This window comes from Aplidium turbinatum, chromosome 7, assembly GCF_918807975.1.
Source record: "Aplidium turbinatum chromosome 7, kaAplTurb1.1, whole genome shotgun sequence".
NCBI lineage: Eukaryota > Metazoa > Chordata > Ascidiacea > Aplousobranchia > Polyclinidae > Aplidium > Aplidium turbinatum.
In genome coordinates this window covers 4,571,070-4,594,601 of record NC_137478.1, presented here as the reverse complement: position 1 = coordinate 4,594,601, position 23,532 = coordinate 4,571,070, and the positions used below count along the sequence as shown (strand labels likewise).

The following is a 23,532-nucleotide window of genomic DNA, read 5'->3' as shown; positions in this document are numbered from 1 at the left end:
CACCTTCTTATACTCAACCTAGTTGTGTTGTGCCTGGCCTAAATGCAAGCTCTCTCACGAAACTATAGGCTACTTTCGTGCTATTGTAGGTTTAAAAGGAAGATACATAAGCGCTCGACCTGACAATGGTCTTGATTCGAACTCCAAGAGTTATGGTCCAACTCCTTGTGGAAGCAATGATTCTTCGAGATTTTGTGATCAAACAGCTCGAAACTAAATGGACTTGACTTTATTGATACATTTCTGAGAAAATACAGTATTTTACAGCAAATCAACTTTGAAATGATGCCAGTGAAAAGCCATCTTCACTTTTTCAATAATAATAACAATCTGAAATGACTTTACACTTACGTTTCGTCCACTATTATAATAGACATCCTCAGTGCATACCGGTACAACTTGATGCAACATTCTCCCTGAGAATGCACAGTAACAAGGTATGGGAAGCGTTGACAAAGCAGCCAACTGTAACAGCATTTTAACTTTTCGGGCCAAAAACAACGATGAGTGGTAAAAAAAAGTGGAAAGGTGATCTATAAAAACTGAAGCTATTGAGATTTTGTTGATTGTGCAACACTTATTCAAGTACAAAATCATTCTTAAATGATTAAGTAAATTTAGGACGTTTCGTCGTAAATTAGGAGATTTTTTAAAAGTTTCATATAAAGTCAGAAATAATTGCCGGATTCGTAGGTTAAGTCGTTTAAAATAGACCAAACTCGTTTGCAAAAGCTTAGAAAATTTGTCTTACAAAAGATTTGTAATTTTTGTAGACCAAAAAAATGAACAAATGTAAATACAAATGATGACAAATGCTACATCCGCTTAGAATGGTATAATCATCATAGAGACGTTACACAATGTCGGGTAAGCAGATGGTAGAGTAAAAATAAACAATTTTGCATGCTACCAAACGAGACTTATTCCTACAGCGTAACTTCAAGATGAAATAAACTAAAAGCCCTCTAAGACCGTTGCGTTTGAAGTTGACAGATACAATGAGAAGCCAAAACGACACTTTACAAGTTAAAGAGATTAAGAACTGGATGCAAACAGATTTTTTAAGCGACCGATTGAGCTAATCGTCTGATTAGTTAATCGATGATAAGTAAACACGAAGTTCATCTGTGCATCCGTAGTCAGGGTTTTAATCAGCGGATTACGGTTTGTGGATAAGGAAAGAGAATAAACCCCGGAATAAACTGCTAAATCAGTGGATTATTTACTGTTGATACATACAACCCTTAACGTACTTTCCACAAACAAAATACGTCAGTTTTCCATTGATTCAGCGTCTGCACACGTTGAATCAATGGAGCATTAACGGATTTTGCTGTCCAGGATGTAACAACCACTACGACATTCACCATAATATTCACTTAAAAAAAACGGAATAATCAAAAATTCTTTGATTAGTTTGAATAAATATCATTGGAGATTACAATACGACTTCCATCCACTAGCTGCTGAACTACTGATGACTGAACAACAGAAAAACAAGGGCAGTGAATGGTTAAACTCGATTTAACTTGCTTGAACCGGTTTGCGCTAGTTTATACGATACAGTTTGGAAAACCATCTTCTGATAATTTAATAATAGCGTTTGAACAAGCAACTAACTGGTCCAATCCAGTACATATTAGTGTTCTTGTGGTTGTTTTGCAAAGCTTAACACGCCATACATTCAATAGTTACACTTTACGTTCTGTACTTTTATCAGAAACTAAAATTGTAAACTAATTTTACAATAAATTCACAAACGAAATCATAAAGGGAACAAAATCAAAGGAAAAGCTTATTTAAAATTATGAAACACTCTTTCTACTTTAGATGGGTAGATTCCCAGCTATCCAAATTTGACTCTTCAACTTTTAAACATGGTCTAATGTTCATGTGATGTGGAAAATATCTGAGAAATATGATAAAGATGTGAATCCGGTGATTGTTGCAGATGGAGTTAAGCTACACGCAAAAACATAACTAATAATAACAATCTCACTACAACTATAAAACAAAAGAAAACTTTGCCCTTTTCATATTTGTTGAAGACAACAACGATTCCGTTTGAAGACAACAAACGCAATCGTATAAACTTTGCTGTTTTTACATCGTTTTAACGTCTAGTGATTTTAAAACAATGTCAAAATGGCAACAGGATAACTAGGAAAAGGAGTAAAGTCAACTCAACGGACGACAGCGCTTGAAATGTGATACAAGTCGTTTTTTGACCAAAGCGTTTTTCATTATAATGTTGTTGTTTTATTCTTTGTTGGGAGACTTGGCGTTTTGAGTTTTGTTTTACCATCACACAACATTATACGACGGTCTTTCACCTAAACCATCAGGTTTAATACAATCACAGCAAATCAACCGTTTTTTTTTTACATTGATTCAACTTCAATGAAAAAAAAAAACGGTTGATTTTCTGTTTTTGATATAGCGTGTGATGAGTTGTGAAGCAAAAATCGCAAAAATTGCGTAAGAATACTCTGACTTCTAGAGCAAAATTGGTGCTTTTGATGTAGTATTGGGTAATAACAGAGACATACAAATAAAGCGATACACATTCACGTTGATATAACGTTTTGAGATGTTAAATTAATAAACAATGAGGAAATTGCCAGGGCAAATTAGAAAAAAGTGCGAGACGCGAAAAAAAAACCATCCGCCGCTGTTGTATTATTGAGCTAAGATTTGAGATAATCAATTGATCATAAGCGACCTTCTAAACACCTACATATTATAAATGCCACTTGAAAATACGACCATCGCATTGCTCCATATCATGGCCGCATTAATGAAGTTCCACTGTAATAACGATTTCCGTCAAATTAAGCAGTTTGTACTAAAATGTCTAACGACGACAGATTGATTGCAGCAACAGCATTTCGCGATTGCGAGGGGCTAGTGCAAATGCTATGGTTCATAAAACACTGGCATAAATGTAATTAAATCAAGGGGCTACAATGAGGGGAGTCAAAAGGTTTGAAAACCCGCGGACAGGATTTGGATCACTGCTAAATTTTACTACATTTGCAGCTTTGGGAGCAGAGATTCCACGTTTAGGGTTGAGTTGCACACTGCACAGCCCCTGTGGTTTAGTCGCAACCTCGAAATTTTAATATTTTTTGAAAAAAGCTAACGCAAGACTAAACACAGCAGTTGTGCGTGTAAATACTTAACCAGCTAGAAAATCGATTCTTTTACGTCGATTAAACGTCACAAGACATCGGATTGATATAAAGAGTGAAATTTCATTCTTAGACAACATTGGACAATGATATCGTTCAGGAAATTATTCCACCGACGAAGATATCTTAACAGAAAGTGTCCATCCACTCTTTACGTTGGTCGCTGAGGAATGTAAGGCTTTTGGCCTGGAGCGGGACGCCTGCAGAAAATAGATTTGTTACTGGAAGAAAGTCGACCACAAGACAGTGTGTTGTCAGTTAAAAATGAATGTCGCCTCTATGAAGTCGTGGGGTACGTGAAAATACAAAAGTGACTACAATCATGCTACAAGCCTACAACGTGATAATGCCCGTTGCCTTGATAACCAATCACACGCAAGCGTTGATAAAATTCTATTCTCATCAATATGTTATTCAGAAAGGAATCTTCTTCGTCGTATGAGCTGTTCTTCTGGACTATATGTTTGGGCATGATGTCATCAGCCACTCGACAGTCTCGTCATCCAGGGCCTTCAGTCCAGGCGCTCCATGTGGTGGTTGATGGATTGGGCAGTCATGGACGACATGATCTACTGTCTGGTCTGTGGCGCCACACTCGCATCCCGGTGAGGAAGCCAGGCCCCATTTGCACATGTCTGAACGAAAGCGACCGACGCCGGTTCGTAGGCGGTTAAGCCGGACCCACGCAAGTCTTGCGAGGGACATTCCCGGAGGGTGGGGATCGACGTCGGGTAGGAAATCACGGAGTCGGGAGGTGTTGTTTTGCCACTCCATGTTCCATGTGTAGTTCGTCCAGTGTGCCGCACTTATTCCAAGATCTTCAACGTTGTTCAGAAGCTGTCGTGCGGCGGGCACAAATGGGCGTCTTGATTTCAGTCGCTGCTGTCCTCCAGGTAGGCGCTGAAATGTACTGTGGAGGAGGTGGTCGGGGTCCAGTGCGCGACGAGCAAGGGAAATCATGGCTCCTTTACGGCGAAGCTCAGCAGGTTGGATGCCTGCAAGGATGGGAAGGCAGTCCGTTGGAGTGGGACGCAGGCATCCAGTCACAGTGCGTAGTGCGTCATTGATGGCGGTGTCAATGTGGTGGGTGTGAGAGCTGCGGCACCACACTGGTGCGCAGTACTCAGCAGTAGAATGGACAAGGGCCAAGGTAGCTGTGCGAAGGGTTTTCGCATCAGCTCCCCAACCGGAACCCGCCAGCCGCCTCAAAAGTGCAACGCGCGCAGATAGTTTTTTGCGCAGTGACTCCAGGTGTCGTCGGTACGTGAGTGACCTGTCCAGGGTTACGCCGAGGTAGGTGGGTTCGGCGCAGTAGGGGAGGTGTTCGTCATCGGTGGTAATGTTGATCTCACGTTTTGCTTCCTTGTTGTTTAGGTGGAAGGCCGCCGACACTGTCTTTGCCTTGCTGAGCTGTAGCTTCCATTTCTGGAGATATGTTGATATAGTTGACATGTCCTGGCTTAGGTTCCTCTCCATTGACTGCCAATCTCCGGCTGGATGCAGGAGAGCCAGATCGTCTGCATAAGCATACTTCCTGGAGATGGTGTCAGGCAGGTCATAGATGTAAGTGTTAAAGAGGAGGGGAGCCAGGACAGAGCCCTGTGGGACGCCGTTCCTGAGTCGACGTAGTCTACTTCGTCGGCCGCTACCGGTGGAAAGGGTAAAGCTGCGGTTTTGCACAAGTTCCATAATCATATGGACCATGTGCCTGTCAGGAAGGAGACGGAGTAGTTTGCAGGTAAGGCCGCTGTGCCATACAGTGTCGTAGGCAGCCGTGAGATCGACAAACACGGCGCCAGCCTTCTTTTTTGCCGAGAAGCTGTCCTCGATGTCTTGGGTCATCAGAGTGACCTGGTCTACAGTTGATCTTCCGTGGCGAAAGGAATCAAGACGACCACGAACTAACACGTTAGTGAGATTGTTCTTTTTGTAGTTGCACCAAATTTTGTCAAAACTTTACGGCTCTCCAGTTGTCCACTTCCTATTTCAGTGATCATCCCCCTACTTCTACTATCCCTATTTCAAACTATTCTGTTTCTGAAAAGTAGAAGAGTGGCCCGGACAAGTATGTACAGATGTACACTGTAAGGCCATTCGACTGTTTGCATTCATAATTGCGGTGCATTGGCGTCTTAAGGATTTTCGTTTCGCAACCGTCCCAGTCAGCTACATCAGGTCGATGACGCTCATCACTATCACGCCATGGCTACATGGTTAAAGTTGAATAGCTATGTTTAAATCAAAACAACGTTTCTATATGAAACAAATATAGAAAGGGAAGTGCCAGTGTACAAACGACCCATCAATGAACGTTGGTGAAACCCTTCAAAGCAGTAGTGGTTTTCAACCGGTTTGCACCGGTTTGTGTAAACCCAGTCTTGGAATTTTAATTACTTTCGCATACTGGTTGCTACTAAGCGTAAGTGAGAAAACCCAGCCAGCAAAACCCCGTCCATTTTACATTGATTCAACGTGGGCCGACGTTGAATCAATGTAAAAAGAACGGGGTATTGCTGATTGGGAGCATATCATCAAGCCACTTAAAGCTCCACCACGGCTTCAAAACACACAATACGACAGCGCTAGGAGAAAGTATATTAGTGGCTGGGGTAGCTGTTCAAGAGCCAACGAGAATAACGACATTCTGTATTGCAGTAAAACAAACATACCACATAAACAACACATTGCAACTTTCCCACCAGTCAACTATAGGCTTCAAGAAAAAAATATCGGCACACCAAAATATTTGCCCTCCATGTATTGCTCTGTCTAGAAATGACATCACCGCATACGTCAAATCAACGTCACAATCAGGGTTGAAATTTCAGAACCGAACTGAAGATCGCGAAATTGAAGTTTCGTCAAATGCTCACCTTAAAATCTCCTGGCCTACGGTGAATAACAAAAATGTACACACAACTACACAAAACATGTAATATTGAAATACAAGCAAGAGTATATAAAGAGACTCATTAATATTTTATTTTCAAAATATTTAGAAAACAAAAGAACAGAGAAAGCCTCAACTGAAGTAGCGTAAGTTGAATGGTTGATGGGGTTAAGGAGTATTTTTCTAAATTTTTGTCTAGGATTCCAAAATGATAATCTCAGGAATTGGAAAGATGACTGGAAAGTAACATTCCCCGGACGCCAACTTGTGCCAATGTAACCGCAATCTACTTCACTAAATTACCTCGGAATAGATGGAGGAGCTCTGGTGGATCCAGGACGGTTTGGAATAGGGGGAGCTGCACTTGTTGGCACCATAGGAGGAGGAAGAGAAGGGACTTGGGAAGCTGGAGGTCCAGGAGCAAATCGCGCCGCTTGAGGACGAGATGGAGGAGCTCGGCGTGGACTTGCGCTCCTAGCACTGAGAAAAAGAAATGACGTCATTAGTTTGTTTACTAGTGGGTGCTCAGCCTTGTGCTGATAGCCAGGAAGAACGCTTCTTCTTCACGAAGTCATTAGTTTGTGTTTTCAACATAAAATTAACAGTTTGAACACAAAAATGACAGAGGTTTACCATGAGTGCAAAGAGTTTTCTTGACACCATTTTCTCAATTTTTACTGCATTTCTTTTGCATATTCGAGTTGTGTTTTAAATTCAGATGACTCTAGTGGGCTTCGTGAGTTATTATCTGCACCGTTGGATGGCGCAGTTGCTTTGCGCTTGTAGATACAAACTCTTGTCTGTGATAGCTTGGTACAAGATACTGTTTCGGAACGACAACGAACGTCATTACGTAAAGTTCACTCACGCAAAAACGTCAGTTGTCGAAAACAACTGCTACTGCACGGACCCACTGGAAAAGGTTTCATTCTAAAATCGAACGCTTACATCACACAAAGTTAAAGCTAACCGCCTGCAATCACGTAAAGTAAGAGCAGTTGAACTTGAAGCTGCTGCGAAGATTCGTTGAAGACAAAATGACTTCAAGGCAAGAATCTTGTCCATATAAGTGCTGGGAATAACCGAAATAGGACGTAGTTTCAACATAGCACGTAGTCAGCACAAAACATTTAATACCTAGCAAAAAATGACATACTCACGACCGACATCAAAATTAAGAGTAACATAAAAAAAACTAAAACTTGGGCATCAAAATCATCATCATCATCATAATCCATCGTCGGTTTGTTCCCCACTAGTGGGGGTGGCCGATTGTTTCCGCGCAGCAATTGTTTTAATCCCTTTTCTCCATTTCACCCTGTCCCTTGCATCTTCCTCCTTCAGTCCGACTTAATATACTTTCAATTTTCATGCCAAAAGATATAAGTTCATTGCATCTACTAGAAATAGCTTTTTGTTAAGGGAAAGTGGTCACCTCACTGAGCTTCGAAAATGAGGATAAGGTTCTCTTTATACTCGACGTTAACGGGAGTTGGTCGACGGTAAAAAAATCATTCTTGTTTAAAATCCAGAATACATTATAAAGCAATTAAAATGTTTAATGCAACGTAATCCACATACACATTCCGGATGTTAGTCAGATGCTCTAACGTGGGGGTTCGATTTCCAGTGAAAGTTACCTTTTTTTTAAATGATGTGGCAGCCATTATTTCTTGCATGTCATTGCTACAGCGAAGGAAGGTGAAAAACTTCTGCAACTTTGCTTACTTCACAAGAACTTTTATACAACTTTTATACTTCTGCAACTTTTATCGGTCTACCCGTCCCGTAGTTGTCAAACGTTGTTCAGGCCACAAAATATTGATTTTTGTTCAAGTACGCGATGAAGGACTGATTCGCGGTTAGTTGAGGGTTGCATACTCACACAGCAAATTAGTCTTTTTTTACATTGATTCAGATTGATAAAGATGTTAAATCAATGAAAAAAGCTGATTTGCTGTCTAGGACAGTTTAGTTGTCCTAGATAAAACCAAGAAACCAGATCAGAAGTTTGTCGGATAATTGAAAGTTTGTATTTCTTTCAATATCCCAAATCTATCGTTTTTGTGATTTCAAAAAAGATATCAAGAAAACGATAAAATTATTTAGTGGTGTCAAACTAACGTCTTGCAACGTTGATTTGACAAAAACAATGGATTTGTCACATTAAGCTCGTGCCGATGCATAAACCAATCCATGCTTGAACAATCAGAACCCCACTAGGAGATCCATGATGTCTCCGGGTTCGAATCCCCTGCTCGTGACCTCCGGTAGCTTCGACTACGATTCATTGTCAGGTGATGATGACGTAGATGGTGAAATGACGTGTTACATTTGTCATTGTCAGCAGGCATGTCATCAGACGATGACGCATCGACGTACAGTGACCTAGGAGGGAAGAGGGGTTTTCGCAAATCTAAAAAGGATTTTGAACCCGACAAGACGCCCAGTCGGAATCTTTGGTTTGCAGTGAAATTTTTTCTTGGAAATTTTCGCTTAAAATAACCAACGGTCAACCGACGAGAATAGGACGTTACACTAATCTAGCTCTTGTGAGCCATGTGGGTAACTATGCACAAGTTGATTAATTGAATAGTATCGAGAAAAATATCTTCTAATACTAAGTCACTAAGTAGCGGTAGAGAAATTTTACATTGTTGAAAACCGTCAAAACGCTATTTTGTCAAATGTGAACACAAAATGCGGTGATTTTAAATTGAGTTCATGAACATGATAAACTACGCTACCTGGTACCAAATAAGTCGATTGATCACATGAAATTTGGTGATGGCTGTCTTAAAGGAGTTTAAGAATATGATCAATAAGTAGTTGAGTCAATGTCAGTTGAAAACACTGCTTTAGAGAGATTTGCGAAGAAGTAAAAAACATTAACTATTGAAAATAATTTTCACACAATTTTTTGGATCCCACATATTCGCTATAACAGACTTGCACGCCTGGCAAGTAAATGTGTTAGATTGGGCTAAAAAAATACTGATACCCAGCTCCTTCCTTTCGTCGTGGGTTGGAGACAATGAAGCGCCAAGATGTTCTATTTTGAGATATTGTAATTGCTGTGTTGTAGTCAAATCCTGTCCGGTCTTTAATGTCATTAGTCCAAATTCTTGGTGGCCAGCCCTATTTCGTTTTCCATTCATATTCCCTTCTAGCAGTAGTTTTTGAATAGAATTGGTGTTACTCCTGTGGCCGAAATATTTCGGTTTTCTTGTTTTAATTTTTTGTAAAACTTGCATGTTGGTGTACAGTATAATTTTAAAAAGACTACAGGGTGAACAGAAAGTCCTTGGCACAACTTATAAACGATTTATTAATAAAAAATAAATAATATTTTAACAAAAAGGTATCACAAGGAGAGCTTACAATACTAGGAATAAATTTCTTTGTTTATTTTCAATGTGGCCGCCCTTCACTTGGATAACTCTCTCAATTATTTGTCGGAAGTTTTCGACCGAGGCACGTAGCTCATCCTTGGGTATTTTGGCTCATTCCCGCAAGAGTGATTGCTTCAGAGCATCAACACTTGGGTGAGTAACGGAACAGGTTTTTGCCTGCAATAACGACCTAACACAAAAGTCTATGGGATTCAAATCACGTGATGAGGGAGGCCACACTTCCTTGCTCCAGAATCTTCGAAGTTGACGTGAGCATCTTGAGTCTTTCTTGAGTCTTTCTTGTGGTGAGGGATGGTGCACCATCATGTTGAAATGTGAAGAGCTGTTCTTTGTTGTGTTTCTTCATCTCTTCAAGGGCTGGAACCAAAATGTCGTTGGTGTAGCGATCTGAATTGAGTTTCACCCCTTGTTCCAAGAAAATCAGAGGAGACTTCCAAGTTATGGAGGTGGCGGCCCACACCACGACAGAAGACGGTATTTGACGGCGGTAAACTGTTCTCATAAAATCTCTAACATCTGCTGAAGACTTTGCATAAATTCTATCATTCTGGTTATTGAACTGAGCTTCAATTGTGAAGAGTTTTTCGTCTGAAAAAATGATCTCTTGCCCTGCCATGCCTGCCTTCAGTTCTGAGAAAAATCTGTGCTCTTTCAAGTTTCTTTTGCTTTTGGAGAGGTGAAAGGAACTTGAGTTATCTTATCTTGTAAGGAGACAACTAAAGATCCTTTTTCACATTGGTTCTCATCAAAGTGTTGCTCACATTCAGGTCTTTGACCATTTGACGAATGGATCTGTTTGGGTTTCTCCTCACCCTTTCTCGGACAACCTTAACCAATTTCTTTGTTCGAGCAGTGCGAGGTCTTCCACTCCTAGCCTAGGACGATCTTCAGATGTACCAAGTTCCTTAATCTATTCACAACATGGTAGACACCTGGCTCGCCGGGCGGGGGATCCTAACTACTTGCTTCATGCAAAACTCAACATCCCACCTCAGGAATCGCCCCGGCAACTAAAGTCAAGACACCCCTTTGTGCCAGCTGCTGTTGAATTACTACATCCATTCAGCGATCATGCCATCAGCGCAGCTCACTTCATGGAAGACACTTGGAATACAGCGTGGTGCGCCACCGACACTAAACTACATGGTTTTACACCCCACCCGGTGGCGTGCCCCCCTTGTATGGACCTGCCTCGGCCGACTTGGGTCAAGCTCAACAGAATCCGAACCGGATTCGGTCGCTTCCATTCCAACATGCACAAGTGGGGTCTGGCTCCCTCATCGGCCTGCGAATGCGGCGCGGAGAAACAAACTGCTGACCATGTCATTCTCGAATGCCCCAACTACAAGGCACCAAATGGAACGCATGGTATAGCAACGCTGGACGAAGCTACACTCACCTGGCTCTCCACCACCTGCCCTGAAATTTGATTTGATCTAGTCTTAAACGAAAGAAGAAGAAGATGGTAGACAGATTTTCAGACTGCATACCACATTCTCTACCAATGTCCTGCATACCAACCCAAGGATAGACATGTAGACCTAACAACGCTCGATGAACAGACAATCTATTGACTGCTGCGTCTGGGTACAACAACGTGACCTGCAGCGACCTCAAACGCAACAAGGAGAACATGGTAAACGGTGATTTTGGCAACTTTTGAGAGCTTAATGATCTCAGAGTTGGTTTCCCCGCCCGATGGAGCTAAATGATGGTTTCTCTTGAGCTCATTTTAGACCTTACAATTAGAGCTAAATTTAGAGAGTTTAGCAAGATAGTTAGCATTAAAAGGCATGTAAATGACATTCAAGATGTTTAATCATAGAATGAAAAAAAGTCAAAGGACTTTCTGTTCACCCTGTATATCTATATCAATAACACAAGCCAACACACTTTTTGTGTCAGCATAGTAAATGTCATTCTAGGGTATATTTTGGGTGCTGAATTCAAAAATCACATCATATTTTTTGTATCACATCAGGATTTTATGATATCTGAATGCTGTTTTGGTAAAAATTGGTAAAATCGACTCCTGATCTATATCGGTAGACTATGGCGTTTCATGGAATTTGAACTCTTTTTTGTCAACAAGGTCTGCGATAAAGTCTAAATTCATCACGATAAAGTCTGAAGTCTACACAAGAGATACAAACATGATATTAATGAAAACATTAAGGTATTTCAAGACCTGCTTTATTTTATTTTTATTTATTTTTTTTATTAACGTCTGGTAACTTGATCCCAATTCTTCAAAGGTTATCTGCTAACACTACACGTTCAACGTCCTTTTTTATACAAGAGTAGGCTACATTGTTATTTTTTTCGTGTTAAGAAGTAGGTTTGGTGGCTGTGCAAATCCCCAATATGCATATTTTAAGCCTTTTGGTTTTGACATCTTTTCCTTTTGTTGGTGCTACAGTTGTGTGTTTGTAATGTCATTCGCTATTATGTTTGCGCCAGCAAAGAAAAATAAAATTGAAGAAATTGAATAGAATAAACACTTAAAAATAGGTTCAATTCTACTGAAAAAAAGAAATTAACATGCACACTTGGGAAACGTTACTCTGGGAAAAACTTTCGCTTGCATGATTTTCGTGAATGTTGTGAGTGGATTTATGATTTCCATTGATCTATCGTCTTAGGTTTTCCACACAAGCTTTACATGCAGTATGTGGAGCCCATGATTTGTCCTAATCACCTAGGCGAATTTTAAAGTATGCAAGATATGCTTGTTTCACAAAACTTGTTATGGATTGCCTTTGGTTAGGAACAGTATAACTGCCACATACGTAACAAAAAACATCAGGGTCATTTTCACACTTTCTCCTTGAAGATTCCATCCTGCTACTTATTCACACCACAAACAGAATTAATACCTTGCTAAAATAAAAAAAATCTGAATACATGAAAATTCAATTAAGAATGAGTTATAGACAAGTTTCACATAAGCTTAAATCTCCACGTTCAGCGAAAAAGATAAAACCGATGTTATATATCAAAAAGTGGAGTGGTACTAAACATTCAGGCGAAAGTTAATGTAACCCTGCCTGTAAGGGGTGGTTTATGGACAGTTCTTAAAAGGTACATAAGTTGGATGGTCTACCATAGACAGATGGTCCGCTGGCCAGATGGTCTAGGTGACCTTTTTGACCAATGGACCATCTAGCTAGGGGGCCTTCTGACTAGTGTACCTTCTGAAGATAGGTAGGTCACTCCAATGGTCATGGTGGCATCATACATCTCCAAATGTTACAAAATAAAATCATTTCCATGATTATGACAAATTTTCAAACACTATTGGCTCATAAGGTCTTTATAAAACGGTAACGGTAAGAGAAAATTCGGTTAAAAAGCCAATATTATGAGAAACAATATCATCCGAAAATCTCAAAAACCTGGTGTGATGGGTAAAATCTGATATGTGATTTTTGACATCAGCAGCCTCAATATACCCCGAATTACATCTTACATTGCAGACACAACATTTTTTATCTTTTTTGTTGGCCTGTGTAATGGAAGCAATACGACTTCAGACAGCAAAAGTCCATTATTTTTACATAGATTCGACGTCTGTAGACGTTGAATCAATGTAAAAATGACGCATTTTGCTAGTTGGGACAGGCTGTACCTGGGTCGCGATGAAGGATACGAAGGTGTGGAAGCCGGGGGGACACCGTTTGATACGTTGTTTGATGCATGAGATGGAGATGACTCTTCAGGGATCCAGGAGTTGTCCACAGGAGGAGGAAGTGACGTTTGCGCAGTCTGAAAATCATCAAATGGGAATTCTTCAACAAAACGTTCTTTGAAAGACGACCTTATGGTTTCAGCCAATACAACGCTTCTCAACTTAAATCTCCACGGATGTCAAGCAGGAAGTTGCTTATTGATTGAAAAAAATTTGAAATCAATTTGACTCAAGAAATTTAGTTTCATTCGTAAGTTTGATGAAAATCTTTAAAGTAAACGAGAAGGCACCGTACTGCCTGCGATGTGAGTTACGTAGTGTGTGCTGCACCGGTCTTATCAAATCCTACATTCAAACGGAAAAGCAACTTTCACTTTCGACCAGTTGCGAGTGAGACTAGTAAAGATACCACTAAACCAATACGCCAGCTGGTTACAGCTCTCCTTTTTACACTGACTCAACGTCTATGGACAAAGAATTAACGTAGAAAGAAAGGATTTCGTTGCCCAAGACACCAATGTTGCAAAAACATACCAGAACTGCACGATTGATAGAAGACATTCACCTGCATGTTGATGTCCCCCATACATTTTAGCGCTTCTTTGAGGCTGTGATACATGGTTAGCATCGTTTCCCTTCTTTCCTCTTCCTCTCTAGACTCCTCCATCAAGTTTGCCTGAAAAGAAGTCCCAAAAGTGAATGAAGAGAATTTACCGTGTGGTCATGCTATATTGCTATAGCTAACAAACAAAAGGATTTTCTAAGCAGTACAATTTTTGTTATATTCAGGCTAATGCTCGGTGGTTGAAGATTACGTGAGTAGACGGGAAACAAAGGCTGTCGTGAAGCATGTCATTTGATCCAGCAGAGTGCTCTTGAAGCCGATTCTTATCGCATAGAAAACCAAACATTCGATCCATAAAACCTCCAAGCCAACATAAGTTACGAACTAAGTGTGAAAAGTTTGTCCAATACTTCTTGATACAATATTTTTTAAGGCTTTATAAGGGTTATATGCATAGCCGAAAACGTTCGCTTTTTTGTTTTTGTGTTAATAATGCTAAATGTTGTGTTGTTGCTCAGTTATGTCTATTTGTAGTGTGAAAAGAGCAAGACCACCTGACTCTCAATAAATATCTCAACCTTGGCAACACAACATCGCAGTATGTTAAAACTATTAACTATCTATGGGTTAAAAGGCAAAACCATTAATGACAACTTTTGACTTACTCCGTTCCCTGATGAATACAGATGAGCCAACACCTCGGTACTGATGAACTCTTTCGTCTGAGACAAAAATATTAACCTGATGAAACTGACCAACCGTCATGTGTTTAGAACCTTCACAGAGTAGCGGCTTGTGACAACAGTAGATTAAGCATCGCATTGCAGAAGATTGACGTTTAATTCTTGACTTCAGAAGCATCAATCATCAAAACAACTTTATTTTATTTCTCAGTCTTACTGAGGAAAAGTAAAAACTCTTTTTACAGGAATAACAAGATTTTTGTTCGTAACACTGTCATGAGATGATACTATCCAGTCAATCATATGATCATGGGATAAGCTGATCTGGCGTTTCATGATATACATTATGATAGTCATGAGTTTATCAAACTTGGAAAATCATGATACTCATGAGGTGAGCTTGCCCGGGCAATCATGATATTTATGAGATGATTTTATCTCGGCAATCATGATATTCATGAGATGAGCTTACCTGGGCAATCATGATATTCATGATGATCTTCGGCACAAGATCTCTTATTGTCTTGCTGACGATGGCCATGTAGCTGTCCACCAAGTTTCGGATTGTTTCCACCTGCCTCTCCAGTTGGGGGTCCAGGGAGGCGGAGGAGTCTCCAGAATCATCCTTTGTGAGAAATAAAGACATGACTTTAGAATCGTATAAAAATATGCAATTTTCGGATGTTAACAAAAAAGAATTAGAAGCCCGTGGGGTGAAGTTTGGTTTTTGGTGTACCCTCACAAACTGTGGGTAAATAACTAAATATGCAACAAATTGTTAACACATCGGTGATGTTACCGATGCAACGCCGGTTGTGATTATCGCTTTTTAACTTCCAGCCATCAGAAGAAGCTTTTGAGTTTGGGGAACATTTTCATTGTTGGATAGCTCTGATACTTGCTGGGGCTCGCTGAGTTGTCCCAGCTAGGGTCCTCATTCCCTTCTGCACGACCCAAACCCAACTTCACCTCAAAACTAATGCGAGTGTTTGGAAAGAGAAGAATTTCTCAAAACCGTCTAGAAACTGCGTTTCTACTGAAAATTGTTCAACGAAAAATCAAGTATATACTGATGGTGAGCAAGCTAATAAAGCAGTTTAATCGGAAACCAATGCAAACGATGTAGAGAAAATCAAGCTGCAAGCAACTTTGAAGGCTAATGACTCTGGTTGCTAAGCTATTTCACACAAACACGAAAATGTTAAATTATGAAATTAAATCTTAATGTGAAATTAACCACATGACTGAGATGCCACTCTAAAAAGTTTCGCAATTTACTGCAGGCCTATCTTACACTATTATCAACGTTTTTTAACTTAAAGAAAATAATATAGTTTCAGGAGACAGTTTGCTTTCTTGTACCAAAGACAGGGAAGACACAACAAGGAAAATATTTCCAGATTCCTGATGAGGACTAAGTTAAGCCGAAAACGTTCGACTGTTAAAACTATTTGTAAATATGTGAAATATATTGCTATATTGCTCAACCCTGTTGACTGTTGTATGGTTGCGTCTTACCTGTCTTTGGATAAAGAAAATAGATAAGTGTTTGAAACGTGCTAGAATTTGAAAGTGGCATTTATGCTTTTGAATAAATATTCAACTGAGGCGTTACCCGTTTATCCGACTGAAGTTATGAAATCCACAAGTTTTTCGCCAAGAAAGTGGTTACATGCAAAGAAAACAACAAGATCATTTGTTGGTTAGAAACGTACACACATTCTAGTGATTCGACGCAAAAATAGTGCACTTTGTGTACAAAATCACAAACCATGCGAATATATTATGAATGTCATACTCTATTACAGTGCTCTTCAACCGGGTATACTATATACTCAAGTGTATACCAAATCAAAACTAGGGTATACAGCTGGAGAAGGGTATACGAAGGGTATACAGCTTAGATCTGTGATAGTGGAAGTCACAACAGAGGTACGGTGGCTATCGCGAGGGAAAGTTCTTTCCCGTGTGTTTGAACTTCGCCAACAATTAGGGGCATTTTACACTGAACAGTGAACACGGAGACCCAAGGACTTCCAAGTTTCGTGACATATTCTGGATTGCATAATTGGCATAGCCTACTTGGCGTCGATTTTTGATCGTTTGAACGAAGTGAACATCAGTCTTCAAGGGAGAGTGGGTGATATATTTCGGTCAACCAGCAAGATCAATGCGCTGAAGATGAAAATTGCACTCTGAAAAGAGAATGCTTTGTCGAGGAACTTCAATGACTTTCCTGTATTAAGTCAATACATGAAAGAGTCTAGCTGGGAGTTTGAGGACATTTTTACTGAAGATAACTTGTCTGCCTTTATTGTTGGTCACCTGAAATTACTTGCCGACAATTTGACTACGTATTTTCCCGAAGATAACGAACAATGTCTGGAAGCAAACTCGTGGATTATCCAACCATTTAATGACGAACCAACTGAGGATGAGGAATTATTGGAACTACGGGCTGATTTAAATCAAAAATACTTATTCCGAGAAGTGGATTACACAGAATGTTGGGTTTCTCTTCTTGAATTTCCCGAATACAAAAATCTCGCGCAAAAATCCATTGATGTCTTGGTGCAGATGCCTACCACTTATTTGTGTGAAGAAGGATTTTCCAGTCTTGTTGAGATTAAGTCCAACAAACGAAACTCGATACTAGACATTGATTCTTTAATGCGGGAAGGAATAGAGAAAGAGCTAACACCACGTTATGTCCACCTTGCCGAAACAATGCAACAACAAGCTAGCCATTAAATCAACTTCAATGTTGACGTTTTTTGCACTTTTGCATGCGTAGTTTCTTGTGCCCATAGTTCCAGTTCAAGACTACTATAATCACTAGGGTGCACACAATGCCGTCATGTCAATCGATTTTTATGTAGATTGGTGAAAATGTTCTATTTGATGGGAAAACAGCTTCTGTGAAGTTTGGTGATGATCGGACTACGTCTATGTGGGCAACCGATGACATGGAATTTAGGTCGATATCGCCATGACACCGTGTTGAATTTAGGGTTGCTATTTGCAATAAGTGAAAAAAAGTCTCGACTTGACAGTAGCTCCAGTGAGGACGATAAGTCATTAGCCTCATATATACCAGACTCTAAGCCAAATAAAAGATTTTATGAAAGAGTGGTGAAGTCCGGAACAGAAGCCTTCATTCCTCACGATATACTTACTTCCCCGAGACTGGTGTCATAGCTACACGACTGAAAATGACACCTGCACAGCAAGCCGCCTTTAGTGAGGCATTTGTAAAGGAAGCTGGGGGTGATGCTTCAAAAGTCTCTACATCATATTTACAATCGGCTAAGGTCAGATGTGTAGTGAACAAAAAAATAGCTGGTGAAATTAAGAAATCCTGGATCCCACCGACCTTTGCCTCTATTCACTGGGATGGGAAGAGCTTACCCACTCTTCAAAACAAATACGAAAAAGAAGAGATATTGGCCATCGCCATTGGCAAGTTCCCTGATGAACTAAAGTTACTGGGAACACCTGCTTATCAATCTGGTATGGAAAAGCGAGCTGGCGGAATCATATCAAGGCTGACCTTAGAGTTACTCCAAGAATGGCAATGCTCTGAAAAAGTTGTGAGTATAGTATTTGACACAACCTCATCAAACACTGGACACTTGACTGCTATCCAAAATCAGGCACGTCTTGAACGTGCACTATTCTGGGCAGGTTGTTCTCATCATGTCGGTGAGTTGATAGTGGGACATGTATTTGAGGACTTGAAGATAGATGTCAGCAAGTCACCAGAAGTAACTTTATTTACCAGAATTCGTAAAAACTGGAATTATATTTCACATGACATCAATCAACCACTCAACTACTTTGACATTTCCAAGCTCCCAAAAGAAGCACACGAGTATGTTTTGAAATGGAAAGATAAACTGATTTGTTTATCAGAGCAGAAAGCCAAGTTCTTGAGGGATGACTATAAAGAGATGATAAATTTGTGTGTGTCATACTTAACTCCAGCCACACAGGTAAAATTCTGTGTCCTGGAGCTGTGCATAAGACCAGGTGGATGGCCAAGTTGATTTATGCATTAAAACTTGTTCTACTGGAGGATCAAATTGCAGCTCTGCCGAAGGGAACTGTCATGACAACTTCTCAGGCCACCAAGATTAGAGATTTTGTGAACGTTGTCTCACTTGTGTACTGTACCTGGTGGTTTAGATGCAGTGTAGCCACTGATGCACCTTTGAATAGCTTACAGTTATATATAGACATTCTGAAGTACAAAGCCATCAACAGCATCATATCAGACAGTGCTGCACGATGTCTCAAACGACATTTGTGGTACTTGTCCAGTGAATTTGTTCCTACATCTTCATTCAGTTCTAAAGTGAGCAATGCAGATAAGCGTCAAATAGCTGACAGACTTCTCAATTTAAAACCGGCAGAACCACTTGCTGCTCCAACTAGACGTTTCGGCACCAGGTACGGAAAACCTACATTTCCGGACTCCATTAAGCTAGACTCCAAACTTTCAGACTTTGTTGATGTGGACTCATGGTTTTTTTTCTCATCTTTAAGAATTAAAGATGAATTCCTTGTTTTACCGGTCAAAGATCAGGAGTTGTGCAAGGCCTATCAAGAAGCTAAATGCAATGTTAGAGCTATAAATGTTACCAATGATATTGCTGAGAGAGGCGTGAAACTCAGTACTGATTTTTTAAATAGTGCAAGAATTGAAGAAAATTACCAAAACACACTCCAAGTAGTGGAGAATGCGAGAAAAATGACACTTAATTTGTGAGAGAAAACAAAGAACTCTTCAAACAATGAAAATGTATCATTGTGTATCAATTGTGTACTGTACCTTAATGTGTATTTTTCTTGTATCTATAATTATGTGTACCGTAAAACAGCACAACTTTGCCCAAAATTTGTGAGTTAAAGTTTGACCACAATATGGTCTTAATATTTTATTGGATTTGTCTAATGGATAATATTTAACAGTATTATTCATTAGACAAATCCTATAAAACATGAAGACCATATTGTAGTCACACTTTAACTCACAAATTTTGGGCAAAGTTGTCCATCCGGGCAAAGTTGTGCTACTGTATTTTACGGTATCTATAAGAATGCTCAATACTAAGAGCAATATCAATACATTTCATTAGGAACACATAAAGTCTTCTTTGTAGATATAGATACATAATAGAGTGTATCAGAATGTGTATCTTAATTTTGGTAACTTGTCCAAAATGTTAGAAATAGTCAAAATAATTACATGAATGCATGTATTTTGTATGAGGTTATATACAGTAATTGTACAATTTTTGTTACTTTTTCGGAAATTATGGGATTTTTTGATAGTGGTGTTGCCCACATAGACATTCACCAATCTCACTGATATTTGGCCCAGCATAGTTACTCATCTAATCGAACAAACAGGGGAATCTACAAATGAATCGGGTAAAAAAATTCAAAAAAGTCGGCATTGTGTGCACCCTAATAATCACTTTAACAAACAATTAATTAATTATTAGTTTTTTTTTTACTTCCTATGCACAATTAAACATTGCTATTTGTGAGGTATACGAAGTTATTAAAAATTTAAAAAAGGTGTACCACGGACAAAAAGGTTGAAGAGCACTGCTCTAATATATTCAAATCTTTCTGTGCAAAAGCGTACCGAGCAAGGCTGCCAGACCAAAGACTAAGATATTTTCAAACTACCGTGCAAAGCTGCCACAGGCTTCGTGTTAAATCATAAAAGCATTTTCTCAAGCACACTACGGCACTGGTTAAAAGTCCATCAAGCTATTCGTTCTAGGTTGAATTTAAATTAATGGTTTACTTTAAACATATGGCTGTACTTCGAATCTTCGATGCGAAGGTTGTAGTTCAGAGATACGTCATTTGCAAATCCTCCTATGGCAAAAAGTTCCATGCGTGACTGACAGGCGATGCCGCAATGGGCACGTGAACACAGAAAAGAAGGTCAAGTCCAGGACATATCACTAGGTCCGTCATATTTGGAAATCGGGGTCTCGGGTGCAACTCATTGGCCAACCAATTTGTAACTGGCTTCTATCTTGAACAAGACATGGAGACTAGAGCTTGTTTCCAATTAATTGGCATTGTTAACATGTGGCTGGTCAACCAAGGTGAGTTACGTTAGATTGGAATGAAGCGGACTTGGTGCTTTTATATTTGCTTTGTCTTGGACACCGTTCCGGCGATTTTAAAGCGGTTTCAGATCAACTGCACAGAGCTTCTTGCTTGTTTCTTCATTGATTTGTATATCGATCGAATTTTAAGTTTTCAAATTCAAGCAATACTGACGACAAGTCATTCCGCATGTGAAAGTAAGACTTGGTAAGTTTAAGCATGGTTCATTCCTTACGGTCGATAGCATTAGTGACATATCTCTTCATCTTTCGACAGCTACGTGGGTTGCACAGAGTTTTGTTGCTGGTCAATCGATACAAGCGAATGCCGAGCAAGTTCAAGTACTGTTTAAATCAGTGAAAACTCGATGCAGAAATAACAAAAAATGATAAATTTATTCAAATTTAAAATTGGCAAGATAAAGATTATTTGTCTCGGGGTTTAAAACTAAAATTTCTCTAACGACCCGAATGTCGTTTTCGGCGGTGGTAGCATTTTTGTTCCATTTTTCGTTGAAGATTGCTGTTGAAGTTTTTCGAAATGGCCAACTCAATTACAGATGTAACAATCGAAAAAAGCAAAGTTACAAGCGTTAATGAACCGTATCAATCACGTGATGATTCAAATCTACTGTGACGCCATAGCGTGATACTCGCATGCAAAGCCGAAGCTGCCAGCAAATCTGTGCTTTTCACATTGATTCAACGTCTACAGATGACGAAAAAATGCAAAAACGACTTATTTTATGACTGGCAGTTTGCTACAACTGAACATTACAGTAAGCAAATGCGAAAATTAAGAACAAGGTTTAAACAAAACCCAGTGCTGAAACACCAGCCAAAAGCACGTCATACTTTTGTTTCTGAGCTTCTCTCTGGGTAGACACCAGCACGAAGAAACGAAGCCTTCCAACTGTCAACTTCTTCCTGGTTTTCCGCAGATAACTCCAATTGCCTGGGAACAATGGTGAAAATAAAAAACACTATTTTTTGAAAATTATAAGAGGGCTTTGGAGTCAATATCTTATTGAAAAAAGTCATTTTTTTTGAAGATTTGAGAAGCACTTTCTCTAAAAAAAACTAATTTAAAAGCCGGTTAACAAAAATATATTTTTTGTGAGACAGTAGATGAAAAACTGGACTTTTGTCAGCTGAGAAACTTTCATTACAATGTCACATGACCGTAATCGGAAATCTATGCTCATCATCATCGGATTTTGTCTTTTAGTAAATTAATTAAAATCAGTCCAATTACAAGCCAGCACTTCATCGTGCAGCTTTCGTTCAAAAGCACTTATATGTGTGTGAAATTATACGCAAGCAATTGAATTCTATAACTGCACTTTACAATCACTTTCGGAACTTGGTTTCGGGTTGAGGAGGATTGAAAAATAAATCAATCAATCAAACGTGATCACTGCATTGGTAATTTATGATTGATCGATATAGGTCGAAACAAGCTGTGGCTCGAAGTATGACATCGTTACCTGTAATCTTTGTACACGTTGCGTTGCTCTGTGCTGTACAAGGCAAACCCATACTTGCTGGACATGAAACCCTTCTCTATGTCACGCATTCGAATATTGTCCAAGGACAGGACAAATTTCTTGTCTTTTTCCTGGAACCGGAATCAAGACATAGATAATGAAGTCAATAAGTCATATCAACTGACCCTCCAGGTTTCTTGAAGGGATTTTACCAAGCAGAAAGTGACGTGTGCATTTAGAAACTGCGTCATTAGGTTTTAAGCGAAAACCTACTCTTGAAGAATAATACAATAGAATCCGCCTAACTCGACGGTTTGTCTAACTCGACAAATTTTACCTGATCCCGACAGAATGTCTATGAAACCAACCTAGCTCGACATCGGATAACTCGATGTTTCGCCTAACTTGATAGTATTTCCAATTAACTATTTTGAACACATTTTACAGTTATAGAGTTTTAAATTAACAATGTCATTTTTCACTGTACCCTATGGCTTAACTTTCAGTTTCATGAGGTCCAACACATTCCACACTGTACTCTACAGTCAAAAATAATTCTGATCTCAATCATATAATTTAGTTACACACGGGACAGTAGAAAAATTAATTCAGAACAAACAAACTCTCACCTCTTCATCCTTGTACCATTGGAATGTCTCAGCACTCAAGGTGAACCAGAATTCTTTCGAACTTCCTTTGATGAAACTGACGTTGTGCATGTTTAGCCATCCCTTCCGGATAACCTGCGAGATCATTACAAATTAAATATGTGAATAATTTCCGTTTAATGACAAGCTCTTCATCCGCAGACTGGGGTGTTTTGGGCACAACATCCCCATTCCCCAGGTGGAATGCCAGATACATACTGTTTTGCAAAACCAAGCACAGTTGGTTAAAACTAGTAAAGGGCATTATGGAAAAAGATTGGAATGGTTGGAATAATGTTGTTTCTTGAAACCATAACTTGCCACAAATTGTAGCTAGCTTTTGAAAAGTCGTTTGAACATGTTTCAAAAAGACGTCAGCATTGGCAGTTGTTCACTTTTATATAGAGATGTACCGATACCAATATTTTGGCCGATACCGATCCCGATACCGATATCACTTTTTTAGGCCGATACCGATACTGATACCGATATTTTGGCCGATACTTTGGTGTTACAAAAAGAAGCAATTTTGGTATTTGCAAGGAATTATATCAAATGCTAAGTTTTACCTTGTTTGCATAAAACTATTAAAAAAAGCTTTCAATTGGCATAATTTATTAAAGATTCAAGAATCCAATCTCAACCACATTGTTGTGTCATAATAGTAGGTTTTAGTAATGAAAGGCCACCCACCGTAATTGAGGAGTGGGGTATAAGGGAAGAAACATTACATCATAATAAAGTGTTTGCGCAAACTCTCCAAATAGGCTATCATAATTGATAATAAGATGTAAAATGTAAACCAAGTGATTTGTGTAGTTGTACAAAAACTATTTG

General features: G+C 39.4%; 1 protein-coding gene across 1 annotated transcript in view; it reads right to left on the bottom strand.

Annotated features, from left to right (window-relative positions):
- Positions 1-220: 220 nt before the first annotated feature.
- LOC145774253 (dynamin-1-like) overlaps positions 221-23,532 on the bottom strand; it is a 42,852-nt gene continuing 19,540 nt past the window's right edge. The window contains exons 15-23 of the mRNA XM_082585444.1: positions 22,678-22,791; positions 22,049-22,179; positions 21,417-21,516; positions 14,903-15,055; positions 14,413-14,469; positions 13,748-13,858; positions 13,123-13,259; positions 6,385-6,561; positions 221-3,391 (exon numbers count right to left, since the gene is read on the bottom strand). Of these exons, the coding sequence (XP_082441570.1) occupies positions 3,343-3,391; positions 6,385-6,561; positions 13,123-13,259; positions 13,748-13,858; positions 14,413-14,469; positions 14,903-15,055; positions 21,417-21,516; positions 22,049-22,179; positions 22,678-22,791 (1,029 nt within the window). The 3' untranslated portion in view covers positions 221-3,342. The remainder of the gene's footprint in view (positions 3,392-6,384; positions 6,562-13,122; positions 13,260-13,747; positions 13,859-14,412; positions 14,470-14,902; positions 15,056-21,416; positions 21,517-22,048; positions 22,180-22,677; positions 22,792-23,532) is intronic.